The sequence below is a fragment of the Pseudopipra pipra genome, chromosome 5 (assembly GCF_036250125.1).
Source record: "Pseudopipra pipra isolate bDixPip1 chromosome 5, bDixPip1.hap1, whole genome shotgun sequence".
In the NCBI taxonomy this organism is placed as follows: domain Eukaryota; kingdom Metazoa; phylum Chordata; class Aves; order Passeriformes; family Pipridae; genus Pseudopipra; species Pseudopipra pipra.
This window is the reverse complement of record NC_087553.1, coordinates 38,815,674-38,835,981: the sequence shown is the minus strand read 5'-3', so window position 1 is coordinate 38,835,981 and position 20,308 is coordinate 38,815,674. Positions and strand designations below refer to the sequence as shown.

The window sequence follows — 20,308 nt, the reverse complement described above, 5'->3', positions numbered from 1 at the left end:
TTTGTATCTCATCTTAAATCAGGAGGTCTTTATGAAAGAATGATACCTTTGCGAGTGCCTGTATGTGGACTCAGTTTTGTTCTAATCAATGAGGATGAAGATGATTATAAGAACTTACTGTTGGTAATAATAGTTCTAACAATACAAATAGCATTTAGTGTAATTGAGACAGAGGATAGAGTAATTCACATTTCCTTGAGCTAGAGAGAAAGTAACCTTATCTTTAACTGCAAGTATATCAGCACACAGAAAAATAACAGTATTTGTGTCCCACTGTATTTGAAAAACAAGCGGTGCTCTTACATATTAATCAAGACTGATTTTGAACTGACTGCTGCACAATAGAAAAAAGTTAATAAATCACCTGTATTCAATGTTGGTTTTGGTTTTGTTTTTTTAATGAGAGAAGAAAAAGCAAACTGGATGTGTGAAGGTTTTGTGGAAAATTGACATATTAAATTTCTTTTTTAGAATTTCAGTTATGTAATTTTTGTTGATAGTCCAGTGCTCCTCTCCTCAGCATCTCACTCCCTTCTTACACCTTGGATGCCACGGATATTTTCATACCAGGATATTTCCTGATTTTAGTTTTTGTGTCACAAAAAGGATCATTCTGAACTAAATTAAACAGCTTTAATTCTTAAAGAAGGATGGACATTCAGTGAAGAAGAAATAAATTGATGTCTGTATAATCGGTACGATTGATATTTGATGTTATATGAGATAAATTGATAGGTAAGCCTGCAAGATGGTGTCTCAGACTTTGCAAGGAGGTGTTTTTCCACTATTTACTCTTCCATGTTTTCTAATGTTGCTTTGTAAGTTACAGGATGAAATATCTTCAGAGAGATTCATATCACCTCACTTGAGATATTCATTGTGTAGACTCCTGCAACTGAGTAGTCCTCTCACCTTCCTTTATCATCAGTGATGTGCCAAACAGGCACCTTTAGGGTGAAATTCATCAGTCCTGTTTTAGATGCATGTCTTTGGATGAGATGAATCAGGGAGAACGGAAGTGCTTGCTCCTGTCTTCATTGCCTTTAAAGGGGGTCTAGGCAGCTGGCTCAGCTGTCTGCAACTGAGTAAATATCAGTTAACTGCAATGTATGCGATTGCACTCAGATGAATCTCAATCATATGGTTAAAACAAAAACAACAAAAGCACAACCAAAAAGAAAAAGAAGTTGATGTTACAGGAAAAAAATGAAAAGTTTTGGTGGGAAGGAGGATGAAAGAGCTATGCTTTTTCTGATCTCTTTTTTATGAACTCTTTTCCTTCCCCCAGTCTAACGCATTTACAAAATAATCAGTTACTTCGCCCTTACAAGAGTGACCTGTAGTTCATGCTTTCTGTTTTGTTGCTGGTATTTTTCTCTCTTGAGAGCTTTTTAGAATACTGACATAATTTTTGGTTCTTCAAAGAATAATGATGAATGAGTTCCCACCTTATTCGTATCTCTTCACATGAGGCCCCTTGTCTGTGCCTGCTACCTTCTGCATAACCTTATGTGCTGTTTTGCTTATTTTTATCTTATTCCATTCACTGCAACTTCTTCACCAATTCTTTATTTCAAGTGCTTTTCTTTGCTGTCTGCTCGGTGTAGAGCATCCACTTTCAGCTAGCAAGCACTTTGCCCTCTCTTCAGGGCCTTTTGTTGAATACCTACCTTTGTTGGTCTTCTTATGTAAAAGTATGGCATGTAGAATAAAGCAAAATATATGTTATTTGACTGTATATATACAAAAGGATGGTGTCACACCAGTTTTGTACCTTCACAATTCAGAAATTCTCTTCCCTGCACAGAGTGGGGAACCAGTCTCTGTATGGTCTTTTTGGACAGTGCACTTTAGATGTCTGCAGTGCAGATGTGTACATATGAGGTAGTCACTTGTGCTGGTTTAAAGGTAAACCAAGCAGGGGAAATGAACTCAACTCAAAGGGGAGATTATAAGTCAGAATAACAATTTAATAAAATAATACAATGAATATGATTATACAGACAAACAATTGGTTTTAACCCACAAAACCCAAATGTATAACCCAGCACCCTGGGGCATGAACAGAGTGGTGTTCATTGGGCCCCCTGAGTCCAAGGTAAAAGGAGAGGGGAAAACCTGTTGGTGAGAGTGCTGTTGCAGTCTGGTCAAGAGTGGTGGTTGCAGTCTGGTCAAGAGTGGTGGTTGCAGTCCAGTTGAGAGTGGTGGTTGCAGTCTTCCTCTGGATCCCACAAGTGGTTAAAAAAGTCCCAAGACTCCAAGATTATATATCCTCCGGTTCAGGCAGGAGTGCCCAGTACCTCCCTCAGGGTGAGGAATTCCACAATGGGTGTGAGGACAGGAGCATCCTCCTGTCTCGCAGGCCTCTTAACACCCAGTTTATAGCCTGAGGAGTCAGGCTGCTCTGGGCAGATTGTGTAAATGGTCTATTGGTAACAATTTCTGGGAAATGACATGGAAGGCTATAGAATACACAGTTTTGGGTTACACCCATCCAGTGATGAACTGGTCCCAGCTGTTCTAACTAGGACATCACTCAAGGCTACTTTTGGTGTGAATTACAAGAGATGGGTGCTTTTTCTGATCTGAGGTCTACTTTAAGATTAGATGAAGTGCAACCCATTGACTGTAAGAGAAGTCTAAAGGACTAAAGTAACAGTAGTCACAGGTACAGTAATTGTGATCTGTAGTGATGCCAGAGGAGGAGTGGGTCTTTAAAAATTAGTTACAACTAATCTGAGGTCAAGTTTAAATCACATTATTTTATGATGGCATGGAGAAAATTAAACTGAATACCTTAACTGTGTCTGGATTGTGTAGATTTCAAAGACATGTTCAGCTTACATATAAAGCAATTTTACCCCTAATTTTTGTTATGCATTGTGTTTACCATGGTGTGAGCGTCATGTTTCTTCAGGGAAAGAAAGAGCATAAACTTCCATCCCTTCAGACACTGTTGGCTCATTGCCCAGGAGCATGCCTTTTCCAAAGAGCACTATGCAAAAAAGGGCTCTACGAGCACTTAATTTCCCTGTGGTAGCCAATATGTTCTACCTTCCTTTGCTATAGCAGTGGAGGCACAGTGCTGAGTCTGAGGAAGCTTCAGCTGTGTCATAGGTTATGCAAGGAGCATGCTGGATGATCTTTGGCAAATGATTTCACTATGGTGTGCCACAGTTTCCCTTTAATTAGCAGAATACTGAGATCTGCTAATAAACAGTGCTTCACCAGAGCCAGGTAGTGCCATTAATCACTGAATTAATAACTAGTGTATTTGCCTGAGTAGACATATTAAGATATGGTACAATGGCTTAAGGTGAGTTAGATTTTACACTGGCAGGAACAGAGGTATTTTTTTTTTGAATAGGAAAGAATTGCTTTTCACCAGACCTCTTAAACCAATATGCTTTACCTCTTGACAAGGTACTGACTCATCCACTACCTGGAGGAAAGCACTTAAATCATCAATAAATAGCCATTCTGCCCCATAGGAGAGGCAAGTTCGTTTCTCAAGACTCCATACATTGTTCCTCAGTTGGACAAATGTTGGCAGAGCAGAAGTGGCCTTGGAAGTGAAGTGGAGGACAGACTGCTTGCATGCCATGGTGTTCAGAGAGTGATGCTGCCAGGTTCCAAAGGGCATCCTCTGCAGCAGGAGAGATTTGTTGTGATTTTTCTGAAGGTATGGCAACATAGGTCCTCTGGACTCCATCTAGTTCACTGCTTGGCGGGCAGATAGGCAGTGAAAATGTGAGCACTCTGGGCAATTCAGATGACCCCAAGGTGTTGGGTTGTTATAGCCATTGTGCCTATAACTGAACTTACTGCACATACCTTCTTTACCTCCCATAACCCTCTGGTGAGGGTCATCTTCCAAACTCCTCCTTTTAGTAAGCTCCTTTATACCTTTATATTTCTTGCTTTTTATCCTTCTACCTGCAAACCTATTTCTCTTCCTCTCCAGTCAGAGTGCCAGTGTTTGCTGCCGTATCCTTCCCTTCCCAGAGCTCTGAATGTATTGATTGCTTCTGCTTTTCTTACAAATGTATCATTGTTCTCTGTTCTGCCTGCTCTCAAAAGTGCAAGAAAGGTGAAATGAGTGGTTTCCTCCCATTTCTTTTCCCTCCACACCAAGGGCTGTTGCTCCTGTTTGCTCCTGTTTCTCTTCCTTTCTCTCCCAGATGCTTTTTCCCTCTTGAGGGTCTCTGTTTTTTTGTTTTCCCATTTTTCTTTAGAATCCCTTCCCTTCCTTAAATAAGTGAAGAAAACTTTTGCTTTCGCTGAGTGGGGAAGATGGCAGAACTGGGACAAGCATATTGTTCTGGAAGCTATAAGTATGGTTTCTGGTTTCCTGAAGGTAATTAATTGGTAGAAAGTACTTCTAAAGAAGCTGTGAAAAGAGGTCTATCTTGAGAGAATAGTCCTGCCTCTGTGCATTGACTCTGCTATTCAGTCTTTGCTTGCTTTTTCATTTTGTTTTCTGTGTGAAGGCCAGCCACAGTCCTTCCAATGTGTGTCTATATGTTACCTATGAGACTAATTCTATGATTTCTTTACATGTTATAGTTCGTGGTGTCTGGATATAAAAATAGACTCAGTGGGCAAGATTAAATGGGGGTATTTACTTGCTTACTTTTCACAGAAGTCAGTAGAGTTAAGTTGCCTGTATAAATATATGTCTTTGCTACTGTGTGAAATTTAAACTGTGAGAAAGAAACAAGGGTGTCCTGGAATACTAACAAGTGAGTAGGAAAAGGGATGTGTGATGAATGGAAAAATATCTTCTTGTTAAGGATTTTGCTTGATCCCTTTTATATTTTATGGTTTGTTTTTTTTTTCATTCTGCTACAGACGTTTTGGGCTGCCCTGCCCGTTACTTACAGGATAAATAGGATTTATCTATTTATTAGATATTTTTAATCTTCTGTTTGTCTGCTTAAACAGAGTTATCTGCTGTTTATCTGCTTAAATGTCTCTGAGAACTTTACTCATTCTGTTCCTCTAGTAAAATAAGGGCAATAATGCTTCCTGACCTGTGGTCTTGTATGTTCAGATAATAATCTATTTGGACAGGAATTATTTTCTATTCTGCTATGTGTTCCAGACATGACTGGTCTTCCAGTAAGATTATATACCACCGCAAGATTATATACCACTGCACACATCTCCTCAATTTTTTTTTGCTTCCATTACTTTGCTAACTATATAGCATTCGTTGTTGTTGCCTGTATGAAGAACCTGTATTTTCTTAAAATTTACTATTAATTTACAAATATTTTTGATTTATGTCATTATTTCAAATGTTTTTTTATTACAGATGATCCCTTCAATACTTAAAAGATAGTCACTATATAAAAAATGCATGGAACATGTATAAAATGGTCTGAAAATTGGACAACTATTAAATCCCCCAAATACCCTGAACTTTAATCTAGCAGGAAAAGACATAAATTCCTGTTTTGAAAGCTGAGGCTAGATATATTCAAATTAGTGAAGCTAGATAAATTCAAATTAGTAAAAAGGTACGTATTTTCACTGTGAGAGTAAATATTAGTTGTGATACATTATGTAATACTATGAAACATTTTCCTGTTCTTGAATCTTCCTAAAATAGATGCTGTTGTGTAAAGAGAAGCCATAGGGTTTTTGCCTAAATTACTGTTTGACCTCTATTAATGCAGAAATGAGATTACATTGTTGTAATAGTCCTTTTGGCTTTAGAATCTGTGAATTTTTGAGTCTATGAAATGTTTCTCTCTTTTGTTAATTATTATTTTCTAATTGAGTGTTAAGCTAATTCCTGAACGTTCATCTCCTGCTGAGGTTGTAGAGTTCTATTGTCATGTTTTCTTACAGCCTTTGATTCACTGACTTGAAATCACAAGCGTCCTCCCTCTCACACAGTGATCAGTACTAAGTATAACATTTGATTAATGGGATTAGAGGACTGGTTGTCTTGAAATTAGATTGCAGAGTGGGATATTACAGCTAAATTGTCAAATCAGATCTGCAAAGGTATTTCTGCTTGAAAGAGAGCACTTATGCAGGGAGAAAATATACAGCAATTGTGTTTCTGAAAGAGAGTGAGAAAATACAAAAAAGACACCTTAAAAAAAGCTACTCTGGCAAGTATCTGTCTGTTTCTTGCAGTAAGTACTGAGAATTAGAATCACCTGTCTTTTAGATCCCTGTGCTTTGCCTGAAGGGGCAAAGGGATAAGAACTGGTATAAGCAGAGCAGGAGTGCTATACAAGTACTTACCTCTTTGCATGACAGTCTGGAAAATAAGCTGACTATTAATAAGTCAAATATATATATCCACATATTATAAAACTCTTATGGAAATGATTCACTTCCAGTCATCAGATCTTGAAGGCTTTACAAAGGACAGTAGTATCACTAAATCCTGATGTACAATGGTGTAATGGAGATTAAAATATTATGAATAATCACTGAAGTAGAGTTTGGCATGGACATTATTTTTTTGCTCTCATTTAAAACTGGGCATTTCTGCAGGTGCGTAGAAGGGCTGGGGTCAACCAGCTGTGGACCTGACACATCCATGCTCAAGCAGGGGAGAAAGTGTGTTTTGTCACCTGTGCTTTATTCAGTATATGGGACAGGATATTAACAATATCAGTTTGCTTCCTCACTTTTCCTTGTAACTATTTGCATTATCTTCTCTCTCTCTTTTTCATTCCAGCACAAATAAAGATTATATTAGTCACAGGTTTCCAGGATGATACTGTTGGATGGAAATGCCTAATTCAGATTGTTATTATTGTATTATATTGACATTCAAAACTGGTAACTTCTTTGTTTTTCCATTATTTCCCACAGGGTGCAGCTCTAATTAGAATGTTGGCTAACTTTATGGGTCACTCTGTGTTTCAAATGGGCTTACAAGTAAGTAAAGGCATTTCTGTCTTTTCTCTTGCTCTCTCTTTTTTCTTTTGAAGCTATACTTGTATCTGTTTGTGGAAATGTTTCTTTACTTCGGGACCATCTGAGGCACCACCATGTCCCTGAATTGAATTTGATGGAAGATGCTGAGTAGTGTAACACACGTTGCAGTGCCACCTGTTTCACCTGTGTTTCTAGATGTATGAAGTGATTGCACTCTAATTGGCACATGGCTTTGTGTCTGTTTTGTATACATAGCCATGTAGAAGCCATTTTATCCGTGTGACAACTGTGTAAAGGACTAGCTGAGGAAGTAGCTACTCTTCGCCTACATTTGACTGCTGGTCTAACAAATAATAACAACATCAAGCTAACTAGAAAATACACAGCCCTAAAACCAATAATGCTTTTCAGATAAATATTTTTGCCATCCCTTCCTCCATAGCAAAATACTTGAGCTTTATTTTTACCTTTGATGAGCATGGAGTGCTCTCTGCCTTGATGATGTTTTGAAAACTCACTCTGCCTTTTAAAAGAAATTTAAAGAGGTAACATTTCTATACAAAGAGAAAGAAATTCAACATGCTGATTACCAAGGATGAAATCTTTTCAGCAATAATTCAGCACAAATGAGCATTTCGTAAACTATTTAAAAGCAAACAAGCCAAAGCATAAAAAACAATGTGACTCCCTCTATTGCATTGAAATCTGCTTGAGTAAATCATGTTAAAGGCAGCTGTGATTGATGAATTATGTATGATGCAGCCTGCTACTTAGAAGTGTCCTTTAAAGTAAATTGATGTTCACCTGAAATACAATTATGCTAAGTTGAAAAGAGCAATCAATCTTATCTGTTCTTAGTAAGCTTTTCATTTTGAAATTTAAATAAACTACGTCTAGGATCAGGTCATTTTTTAACAGAAAAATTCTACCTCTAACCAAAATAAATTGGAAGATAAAATATAAAACAAAAATTAAATGAATGCATTGGTCATGTCAGAGAGGTGTGTTCCATGAAAAAGCAATGAAAGGAAATTTGCTGGGGAAGTACAGCTTTTTGGAGAGTTTACAGCACATCCAGGGTTTGCAGCATAACTTACTCACAGGACCCAGTTGGATCATTTTCTTAGTTGTAACACCAGGTCAGATGAGTTAGATAAGTTTCTCATCCAGATAAGAAGTCTTTAAATCAGAAGTATCCTTCCTAAAATCTTGTGTATGTTAAGGGTAAAACTCTCATCTCATTTAAGCCAGTAAGGCTTCTGTCCTTAGTCCAGCAAACTCCATATTCCAGCCAGAAACTTTTAAGTGCGCAGATCCATTCAGAGAGAAATTCAGTAGCACTTTTTCCCAATGAAGTGTGTCGCTCAAGGAAAAAAAGTTTTAGTGCGTACATCTCAAATCCTGTTTTCCTGTTTTCTTCTATGTTTACCTGAGAAATAACAGTGTGCAAGTTTTCCTGAAATAAACTGAGAAAAAAAGTTCAGATCGAAGAGTAGCTATGCAGAGATTAATCATAATTACCATAAAGTTGTAATGGAGCTCTGTTTTTTGATTTGAATGGTTTCCTATTATTTCTATTTTCACTGGTTCTGCTCTAGTTAGAAACTCTTCTGTTTGCTAATAAAAGTCTGTGAAAAATCTAACTCTTAAAATCTGACTAGTGAAAGTCTTGGCATCAGTTCAGTAGGAAGATGAGGATTTTAGCTAAAAATGGTTTGAAATCCAAATAGAGATTTTCCATGTGCATGTCTGCAAGTTGAACAAAATAAAACATAAAGTTCATAAGCTTTTTCATAAGCTAAAAATTGTACAATTGGAAATATCTGTCAATCATTTAATTATTTATATTTTGTCAACCTAACAAAATAGTGTTCCTGCACTGTACAGTTGGGAGGCTATAGCTTTACCAATGATAAGGGAAACTGGAGGACTAGTTTACCCTTTCTGTCATGCTCTGGTTTAGGCATTTTAGCTCTTTAGCTTGATACCATCACTTGGGATCTAGCATTATGCTACCTTGAATCCTGTTTTAGCATGGAATTCTAGTGTTCAACTAAATGACCGTTCTTGAGGATAGCTGCAAAATCAAGTATTACTACTATTTATAAATCTCTTCAAATAACAAATACTGTGAAAGTGCACTTGGTGGTTCCTTTTTCCTATATTATTTTAATGGCTTGTTGAGTAACTGAGTTCTGAAAGACCTCTGCAGCCAGTTTTCCCAGAGAGAATGCTGTGGGAAATGGTATCAAAGACTTTACTAAAGTCCAGGTAGAAAAAATGTACAGCCTTTCCCTCCACAAAGTATGTCACCTTGTCATAGAAGATCAGGTTGGTCAAACAGGACCTGCCTTTCATACACACGTGCTGGGGAGGCCTGATCCTATGATTGTCCTGCACATGCTGTGTGATAGCCCTCAAGATGAGCTGCCCCATGACCTTCTCTATCACTGAGGTCAGACTGACAGGCCTGTAATTCCCCGAATTCTTCTTCCACTCCTTCTCGTAGATGGGTGTCACATTTGCTAACTTCCAGTTGCCTGGGACCTCCCTGATTAGCCAGAACTACTGGTAAGTGATAGAAAGTGGCTTGGTAAGCACTTCTGCCAGCTCCCTCAGTACCTTTGGGTGTATCTAAGTGGTGTAGCAGATAACTGACCATTTTCCCTTAGATAACTGATGCTTCAGTTCTGCTCTCTCTCCCCATCTTCTAGCCTGGGGGGCTAGGTACCCAAAGAACAATTGGTCTTACTATGAAAGACCGAGGAAAAGAAGGCATTAAGTACCTCAGCCTTTTCCTTATTCTTCGTCTCTATGTTTTTCCCCATATCCAGCAAAGCATGGAGATTGTCTTTAGCTCTCCTTTTGTTCTATATTTATATAAACATTTTTTATTGTATTTTACAGAAGTGGCTAGGTTAAGTTCTACTTGGGCTTTGGTCCTTCTGATTTTCTGCCTGCATAACTTCACAACATCCTTGTAGCCCTCCTGAGTTGCTTGCCCCTTTTTCCAAAGGTCATAAACTCTCTTTTTTCATCCAAGCTCCAGACAAAGCTCTCTGTGCATCCAGGCTGGTGGTGTTCCCTGCTGACTCATCTTTCACACATGGGGGTGGACTACTCTGACACCTTGAAGATTTCTTTCTTTCCTGGACTCTTTTACATTTCAGGACTGCCTGCCAAGGGGGTCTCTTAACCAGTGTCGTAAATAGGCCAAGGTGAAAGTTTTAGTGACCCATCTCCTTACTTCTCCAAGAATTGAAAACTCTATCATTTCATAATCACTGTGCCCAAGATGTTCTCCAGTTATCGTATCACCTGCCAGTCTTTCTCTGTTCACAAACAAGAGATCCATCAGGGGACCTTTTCCAGTTGGCTTGCTCACAAGTTCTATCAGGAAGTTATCTTCCACACGCTCTAGGAACCTCCTATACTGTTAGCTCTCCACTGTAATATATTTCCAGTCACTATTAATATTGTTTCAGTTCTTTTTAGTGTATTAGCTATGTCCTTAAGTGTTTAACAGGTGATAAAAAACAATAATCTTGTAGTTTTATTAAACTAGCATAAACCAAAATGAGTAGCCCTTTATTTGTCTTTGCATTGTTTGTGGTTTCATCAAAATCAAGGTATGATTCAGCATCTTATTAAGACCTACAGAATTAGGGCTTTTATATAAGGGAAACTTCAACAGATGTGGTAATCTTTGGGTTAAGGAGAGGAAAAGATAAGGTTTAGAGCAAAAAGTAAATAGGATTGCTACCGTTTTTGTCTGCTTCCTCTTTTATTCTTAATCTAGTCACATGCCGTCACCTGGTAGGTGGACTTTTTGAAGAGCAGATCGAGATAGCTTGGGGGTGAAAAATCCCTTATAGCACAAAAAACAATCGTGTTAAAAAGAAAAGCTGACAAAGGAGAATGGGGCTCTTTGGTGAATATTCTTTAACATATGATCTGAAGCAAAAGTATGAATGTGCACATGATTTGTAACAGTTCAGCAAACTGTTCTGTTGAGAAGTCTGCAAGAAAGTAAAATTGTGGTAGAGGTGCTCAGTTTTACAGATAGATGTCTTTAGAGACATTTATATCTGTCAAGAATAACTTGCCTGTTCCTATAATGGTAAATATACTGTGGAAAGCCTTTTGATTATAATTTTGGAATTTCCACAGTAAAGCTGCAGCCAAGAGACTCTAGTGAAGGTTGATTTTCAGGAAGCCCTTCAAAGACATGGTGTCTTGAATCATATGACATTTTGAAACAGAAGATTTAGTAAGAAGCAGACGGAACATTCTCACTGTTTTTCTAATAGCACTCCATAGACAGAACCAAAGGAGAACATTAGCTGTAATGAATAATTGAATAATGACAGTAATAGCCATAGCTGATAACACCTGCACACAAGAAAGTCACAGCTATTATTTTTGTAGAAAATATCTAATAAATTTCCTTTTCACAGTAGGTGTTTTCTGTATTTTTAAAAGTTCTAGCATCTTTCATGATGTGCAGTTTCTTATGCTCCAGAAAAATTCAAGAAGTGCACATCACAATGCTGGTACTCTTCTTACAAAATAGCGTTGCTTTTCAGTCAAAAAGCCGTTTATCAGGTGAGACAGTGCTTAGAGTATGAAGAGGCTTGGTCAGCACCACTTGCTTTGATTATGTTTCTGAGCTGCACAGATTGATAGAGGAAGAAGCCATAGATTGGCCTTATCATTCAATCATGACTCAGGGTGGTAATGTGCAATATGATACTAGATTTGTGTGAGATTTTCTTCTGTATTCTGTTATTACAATTCTATGTGCTTGAAATAGATGGTTGCTTACATGACTGGTGTCACTGTATCACACTTTTGGGAAGGTTTTACTGCTTTGTTTTATGCACTTCTTCAAATGGTTTTTTTCATATTAAATCTAGAGAAAAGAACCAGTGATTTGAAGGTCTGGTGGTTAGATGTGTTTAAAGAGGCACCTCTGGTTCTGTAATGAGACATTTCTGCACTAGTTTATTCAAATGTTCTTATATTTGATTTGATTATTTTGGAGACTCACCTCTATTACTATGTTTGTCAACACTGCATTTCATTTGCTATGTGGCAGCTCATTGATCACATAGATCTGTATCCTTTTGAACTTCACTTGCTGCTATGTATGTGTTCATCACTCACTCTGATTTAGTGCATCATCAGCAGTTTGAATTAGTTACTGTAGGAATCTCTGCTTCTGTGATAAATTAACTGCTTTTTTACTTCAGGCTCCACATTGTACATTTGGAAGAAGAATTTCCGTATGGTGCTTTGGATATATGCTGTCTTTTTTGGTGCTGTAGAGGGGCCACTGTATTGAAACAAATTGGTCAGCCTTTCGCAGGAGCTGTCTGGGGAAGTGTGACATGCAGGCTGTTAAATACAGGAAGGTTCAGATTCCGATCACTTTTCGTTATCATGTTGTTGGCTATTTAGACTTTCTTTCATCCACACTGCTTAGTATTTCCTGTGTTTTAGACACCTACAATGTGCATATCTGTTTTCTGTTTGAATTGTGAATTTGAATAGTCCATATGAAACCCTATCAGAAACTTTTGAGGTGTAAAAGAAAGCTCTAATATGCTATTTTTCATATTGTTTGCTGCTTCTGTCCAAGAATCTAGTGGTACATAAATTATATTCATCTATTTCCACAGTATTATTTAAGAATCTATTTTTTACATATTATATTAAACAGTGTACGCATTTTATCATACCTGTTTATTATATCTTTATTGCCAATTCACAATAGTTAGCTGTGTGCTGTTTCTAAGAGACATCATTAGAGATGTCTTTCATGAGTTTTCTGTAAAAACATAAAAGATCTGTAAAAACTAACGAACAAAAAATCAGGCACCTTAGGATCACAGTCAGTGAAGCAATGAGCTGTGATGCTGTCCTCAGATCAACAGCACACATGGAACTACCTGAAGTCTTCCTTTTCTCAGTGGGAGGATGTAACTTTTCCCACCAGGCAGGAGTATCTTTACAGCTAGAGTACCTCTGGTGTCGCAGCTGGTGCATTTACTAGATGTTGAATAAAGTACTTTTCAGTTGATTCTGCACCCATCTCCTCTTGTTTAGAAGAGCACAGAGTGCTCAGTGAACATCAGAGTATCACCATGATGGACGTTCTGGTTATTAACTGTCCTTAAGTTAGTTGCTACTAATCCCTTTATATTTTAAACTGTCTCACTTCTACGAACAGTTGTTGAGAACTTGAGCACGTTAAAAGCAGGACATAACAAGTCATAGGAAATCTCATAGGAGCCAACATCACTGTTTTCTAAACTGCATGCCATAGAAGATTGTTAACATCTTTTGCCTTTTCTGGCCCCTCAGCATTTCTTATGTTTCTAATTTACATCACTCTTGATTTTAGTTAACATTTGTTAAAGGAATTCACTGTTATGGACTGAATTCCTGTAGCTTTTTCCACCTTGACTTACATAGGTCACTAAAAGACAGTAGGTCAGTCTCTTGTGTAAGAAATTTTTATGAGTTGCAGTGTGACAATATTTTTTTCTTTTAAAAGTATTAAAGATGTCTAGCATACTAAGGGCCAGACTTGGATATCACTCCAAAAATGGAAATTCTTCCTCTAGCTCTGAGAGTATTTGAGTATACTGTGTGTATAGCAAAATACTACTGCTTAAACGAAAAATATGATTGAAGGTGCATAATTTAAATGTACAGTTATTGAGAAATGCTAAAGTTAATTTTATCTTTCCATTCTTTTCTTTTCTGTGTGCACCTTAGCCAGGATTTTTAGTTATGCAAGTGCCTAGTGTTTTCTACACAGGAGAGTGTCTAATTCAGTTCACAAGGTAGATCATCCTAACTGAATTGTCCTTCTGTTCAATAGTTTTGTAACCCCAGTTCTTAACTGCTACATACAATTTTCTTAAATGTCATCCAGTGTGGTATCAGAGTGCATCACCAATAGTTAATGAACAGAAGACATAAACCTCATAGGGAGGGAAGGCGTGGTCCAAGCCTCATTTTATAAATGGAGATCTACGCACACAGAAATGTAAGTTAAAATTTATACATTTGTGGAGTATGCAATACTCCCACGTGTCTTAGTACTTCTAGATCATAAGAGTTTATGTGTTCAAAGCACAGCTTCCACTGGCTTCATTGTCAACTGTGAGCACACAGCGTGGCTGCAGCTCAGCCTGCAGAGGCACCAAGGTGGGCCTCCAGAAAATGTTGATAATTCAATTAATGTTGCTTTAAACAAATCAATGACAATAGAGTGCCTGTACATTTGAGGGGAAATGAGACAAATGTGAGTAAAAGAAAAAGATCCATGAAATTTGGATATCTATTTCGAAACACAAGAAGATGTTCTGTTAAAGTATTTAGCATTATAAACCATTTCAGGTATTCAGAACAGACCTCACATCAGGTTCAGTCACAGAGTCCAGCTCTGCTAGAAATCAGACCACAGTGTTTTCCTGAAATGTATTTTTTTACCTGGTGTGCAAGAAGCCAATCCACAGACAAGAGTTGAGGTATTTGATTTATCTACAGTTCTACAGTTTATCTGTTATCTAACTGGAAGTCTGACAGGGCTGAATCTAACAGGGCTGAATGTAATGCACTCACAATTAGAGCAGCCATCATGAGTGGTGGTGGTTTTTGCCCTATATAACATAGCTGCTGTGCAAAGGCAGCTTTTCTCTAAAATGGTGCATTAGCAGAATATTCCTGTTTGGTTACATTAACTCCTTTCCATTCTTTCTGCTCTGCTTTGTGTTTGGAGCAGGCAATTTTCTTCCCCAACTGTCAGGGATTGCCAAAAGAAGGGAGACATGGGCTCTTTGCTTTCTGCTTCAGGGCCAGGATCTCTCTCTGAGTTTAAGCATGTTTGAGCTGTTGATGCAGAGAGAGAAGGACTGTGTAGCTGCTGAATTACCTAAAATTGATCAGTGCTATGAAAAATCATGTTCCTGAAGCAAGATCACTTTCCTTCTGACCTTTAGAGCTGTGCTCCAGTGAATGGGGACAGCAGGGCTTTTCAAAGGAAACAGTGACAAAAAAGGGTAAAATGTAATATTTTTCAGTCCTGCCTGGTATTGGCTGAAATTTTGGAGAAGAATTCAATCTGAGGTGGACTATTTGAAAGTAGGATTTCAGGTCAAATTGCACTTAAGCCATATTGGAGGTCCCAACAGGGAGAGTTATAAAGAGTGGTAATGGTAGGTGCTGCTGAACCTCAAAGCTAGTGGTGTCCCCAGTGCCCACGTTCAGAGTGAGGTTACAGATGGCGTTGCCTTCATTAGGAGGAAGTCATGATGTTCTTCAGCTAGGATAAAATTATTGTGTTGCTAGAGCTTCTTACAGAAAGAAAAACAATTAGTATACACGCTACATATAAACAAAGTTTGTTTTCTCAGAACAGGATTGCCCTTTATGGCAATGTTAGAATCAGTCATATTACAGATACTATATAGGTATTCACTTGGTGTGCCTCCAGTGAGCTTCTATTTTGTTGCATGTGAAATTCATTTACGACTATTTTCTCCTTCATTTTTATTATAGGAATTATTAAGTATAAGAATGATAGGTATGAATCTTCAGATGTCAGCAGGCTGAGCAGGTATTAAAGAAAATGTTTTCTTTTGGAATAAAATTATACTGTTTTCTTGATAGGAGCTCAGTGCCAACCTTGCCACTGTTGCTATGAGCTCAGTGGACTTCATAGGTCACTGGAAGTAACACATTTTGTGTGCAATACTGCCACTCTTATGCAATCAAAATTTCCATTAGCTCTTCAGAAGTCAGTGGGTATTTTCAGCACAAGTATTGCAGGATTGAACTCCCAGTTAACACATAATACACATCTAAAATGAAATAAACCTACTTCAGTTTAGCCTAGTGGAGGACATTCAGAAAAAAAGCTGAATCCCTGCTGGACAAAACATGTTGTTGTGAAAACTTCCTCCTCCTCCTTTTTCTTCTCTTTCCCTTCCTCCTCCCTTCTCCTCTTCCCCTTCCCCTTCCTCTTCCTTTTCCTTTCTCTATATACATTTAAAGCTCTGTTAATGTAGCTAGGTAGACACAGTAGCATATAGCAAGATGTAAGGGCTAATGATTTTTAAGGTGTCTTCATTTTGCAAAATGGAAAAAAAAAAGTGCAGCTCTAGGGACTGTATTGTATGAAGGTGTTTGCACCATGAGAAACATTCGCTCACTTGATACCAACAACAAATAACTTATAAGCAAAATCAGAGCTTTTCCACTTCTCTATTTGTTATTCACTGTTACTGTACAATGTTGCAAGTCAACACAGTGACATGCAAATCATATTACAAAAAGTTTTCTCAGTGGATTTATGGTGACCTTCTAATAGTAAGTAGCATTAATTTCTTTCCAAGACTGGGGCTTCTATAGAGAAAAATATTACAGAAGAGTGCAACAGAGATTTTTTGCCTGGTTAGCAATACCTGGGCATAGTTCAAGTTAATGCAGAGAAATGAGCAGCCAAACTATCACAATTAGCAGGTGCCATCCAAATGTCTCTGGAAAACATTCCATCATTTTTTGGTGTGCACTAAGACTATATTTATTGAGCAATGTATGGTTTTAGGTTGAAGTGTATTATACAACCAAACAAGGCAGAACTAAAATGAATTTACAAATTCAGTCAAATATATGCAGTTTAATTTCAGAGAGTGCTTTATTTCTGTAAGATTTGTCCTTAGCTCAGTAGTTTAGTACTATTACCAAATAATACAACAAATACATTTTTCTTTAAAGCCAAGCTTAACATACTAGCAGGTGTCTCACTGCACAGCAGATACCATCAGACTCTGCTATGCACTGACTCTTCAGTCCTTCTAATTGTTCTCTTTAGACTTCACTTGCGAACTGCTTTGCCACCAGACTTCAACTGCTGTTACTATGTTTCAAAATCCTCCCTCTTCATGTTAGTAGCTGTAAGGTGAAGCTGAATTATACAAGGGAAATAAACCTCTCAATTTAATATGTCTGATATTTTAATAAGGATTCTCAACAAAGCAGGATATATTTTAGAGTAGCTGGAAATTTGCCTGAATGCAAATTTTGAATCTGTTTTAGATATCCTATTCAGATTGGTTTCACTGATTTGCTCTGCAGAAGATTATTAATTGCAAAATTGAGTTCCTTACAGTCATTTGAAGTTTTCTTTTCTTGGAATTAAAATGACAGAGCCATGTTGATTTAGTTGGCTTACTTCTGATTTACAGTACTGGTCTCTTATCAACAAGAAGTGGGTAGAGCAAAGAAAACAATCCCGTTGATTTAACGATGGCTCTTGCCTCCTTTCTCTTACTAGTTTCTCACTGTGGATGGAACAGATCTTCTCTGGATCCTCTAAATGAATACTATACTTCCAATACCATGGATGAGATACTCTCAACATTTCCCTATTTCTTCTCCCAATGAAATCAATGTTAAAAATCTCATTCACCCATATAATGCCAGAAATTTTAGTTCTACTGATCTTATTATTTTTATAGCAAATGAAAGTATCATGAATTACAAAGGAAAAAGGACAAAGTAAAATACTATAATTATGTGGCCCATTCAGCATCATTGGCTCCAGAGAAAATGAAGATTTATTTCCATGTGCGGTTCCAGGTTCACTCTTCCTGATTAGTAGTTTTAGACTGCTGTTTGGATATAATGATTTAATTGCAGATATGACATGTTGACAGTGGATATTTTCCAATTGCTGCTGATTGTGAGCATTATATCACTGTTGTGTGTGAAAAAAGTCTAAATATACTTTTTGAAAATGAAGGGCTGGAATTTCAGCTGGTGCGCAGTGATGGGATTCCACTGAATTCCTTCCCTAGGATTTTGAGTGTTGACTGAGATAGTAGCCCCAAGAGAAGGCAAAACACAGATGAAGTGAACTCTTGCATGACAACTCTGAAGTATGTTTTACGCCTCTCAGGCTTTTTTTAAGTTCTTTTTACCTATTTGTGCGTTTGAACTAGAAGTTAGCTAAGAAGTTCCTGATAGGGGACATTTTAAACAGGGTTACACAAAAGTTCATTCAAAGCAGAAGAAGGTAGGAATTGTAATTGGATTAGTTAAACATCATTGTAGCCCCATGTGGGTACTTTCAAAACAGAAGTTAAATGTAATTTCTCTGTCTTTGATTCATGATAGTGTTTCATTGTGACTTGAAGTTTCTGAGTTTAGTATACTTCAATTCTGAATGCAGAATCCACACGAGTTTTAATGAAAGTTAACGAATTCATTGTGAAAATTAGCTTATTGATGAGAAACAACACCATTAACCATTACTTAAACATTTGAAAAGAACATTTGTGCATCACTTTTAGAAAAATGCACTTCGAAATAAAATTTTTGTTTCCCTTAAATGTGATACATTGACATCTTTCTCTTAGCTGTCTTCTGAAATCACCACTGTGTATGTTTCTGTCTAGTCTCTCCATAATACTTGGCCCATACTTGGACTGGACACTGGCTTAGGAAAACACCATTCTGTTTTCCTCAGTGCTGCTTCCAGCTGCTTGTTCTCATCCATGCATGGCCACCCAGCACCGCTTCATTTATACCAGTGGAAGAGTTTGTACTCCTCCTTGGTAAAGGAAGGAAAAGTGTCCTGAGTGCAGAATGTTAACTTTACTTCCTATACAGGCCATTTCAGAGATCTAGTTTGCAAAGTAGCATCGCAAACAGGGGGATAGGGCCAAGGAGCATCAGAGGTTGTGGAAAGTACTTTGTCTGGCTGTACCACTGAAATATCATCGAACTGTAGCTCTAGGAAGATACAGGAGTGTATTTGATGCTGTGTCTGTATAGAAAACAGATGTGATAATTTTAGTACTAGGTAAGGACTATCTGCATAATCGTGCTTACTATCTGCAGGTGTGACTTCATACTCCTTGTGTACTTGCTGTTTCAATATCATTTTGATGCTGTTTTTTGTTATTGTAGGTTGAAATGCTTTTCTAGTTAGTTAAATTCTTAGCTTCTGAATAACAATTTTTTGTAGTAGGAACACATTTCAATGCAATAGTAGAAGTATAGGAAGAATATTAACATTTTTGATACTCTGGTAGAACTCTGGCAGAAGTATATTCTATGACTCTAGTGTATTCTGTAGGTGGGCAGTTTTTACAAGACTGCCTGGAAGCAGTTTTGAGCACTTTTACTAAAACTATGTAGAAAGTGAAGCACTTGTTTGCTTACTTGACCTGGAAAAATCTGTTTCCAAGGTTTTTCTTAGCTGGCATTGCAGCAGTGCTTTGATAAGTGGTCTGATCACAAGTGTTTTTTTCAGTTTGGAGGTAGCTCCGCAGCTTGACTCACTGGTACAAATTAATTCTTGACACAAATAGAGTTAACCCCCATCTAATTTGCCTTACACAATGTTTGCCATGACCAATAAGGTGAATTTACCTACTCTTTATTTATATTACCTACTCTGCTGCTTGCCTGACTGCCCAGCCAGGAAGGTGATCACTTCTCTTCCTTAAGGCAGTTTCTCAAGGGTTAGTCTGTTGTACAGCTGAAAAATACTGTTAAACCTAGTTGACTATTTTAGCTTTTCTATTCAGTAGTCTTCCTCTCTTATGGGAATATTCACTGCTTTGTAGCTTGCTGGTAGCTCTTTACCATTGATTCTCACTCTTCCTTGTTTGTCACTCACCTTTGCAAACATATGCAGTATCTTCCTCCCTCTGACCCTTGCCCAAACTTTTTTATTTGAATGTTAGGCAATGTCAAGGTAGTATGCAATAGCAGCTTTGATGTTAGTAGTGTGAAGGAAGGGAGGAAAAAGGTGGCATGTTATAGTCAGTGAGTCAGCATCTGTCAGTGTGTGGTGGCTTAGGTATACAAATTTCTAGAAAAACAAACATAGTGGATTTGATACCAGGAGCCTTAGAGCCTGGTTTCCAGCTGAACTAAATGTTTTTATTTGTAGCTTTAAATCTTCGGTGATATACAGCAGTCATGTATAAAACCATTCAACAAGAACATATTGTAGGCTGAAGGGAGGAAGATGTGTACCGAGGAGTAGAAATGAAACATACAAAAGGGAGGTAGAGGCAAGTCTGCTGTTTCCTGAGTCCTGAGAAAGGATGAACACAGCCACAAGAATTTGAGGCCAAAATAGTTTGCTACTTTTTCCTCACTTATATAGATAGTGGAATTTCCCAGTTACCTTTAGGAGAAAAATTAAGTTATTCAATGCCCATCTGTTGCAGATCTCAGCACCACTCATGAAAGTCAGGACAGGAGCTGTTCCTTTGGCCAACCAATCAACTTTATGCAGATTATCTGAGAAAGGAGTTTGGTCCTAGAGTTGATATTTCAGTTCCTGGTTATAGACCTAAATTCTCCTCTGAAA

General features: G+C 37.7%; 1 protein-coding gene across 3 annotated transcripts in view; it reads left to right on the top strand.

The window, feature by feature from the left end:
* The window catches only part of TRHDE (thyrotropin releasing hormone degrading enzyme), a 209,829-nt gene that overhangs the window by 109,739 nt on the left and 79,782 nt on the right, over positions 1–20,308 (top strand). For all 3 annotated transcript variants that reach the window (XM_064655637.1, XM_064655636.1, XM_064655635.1), the window contains one exon: positions 6,841–6,906. In XM_064655637.1, the coding sequence (XP_064511707.1) occupies positions 6,841–6,906 (66 nt within the window). The remainder of the gene's footprint in view (positions 1–6,840; positions 6,907–20,308) is intronic.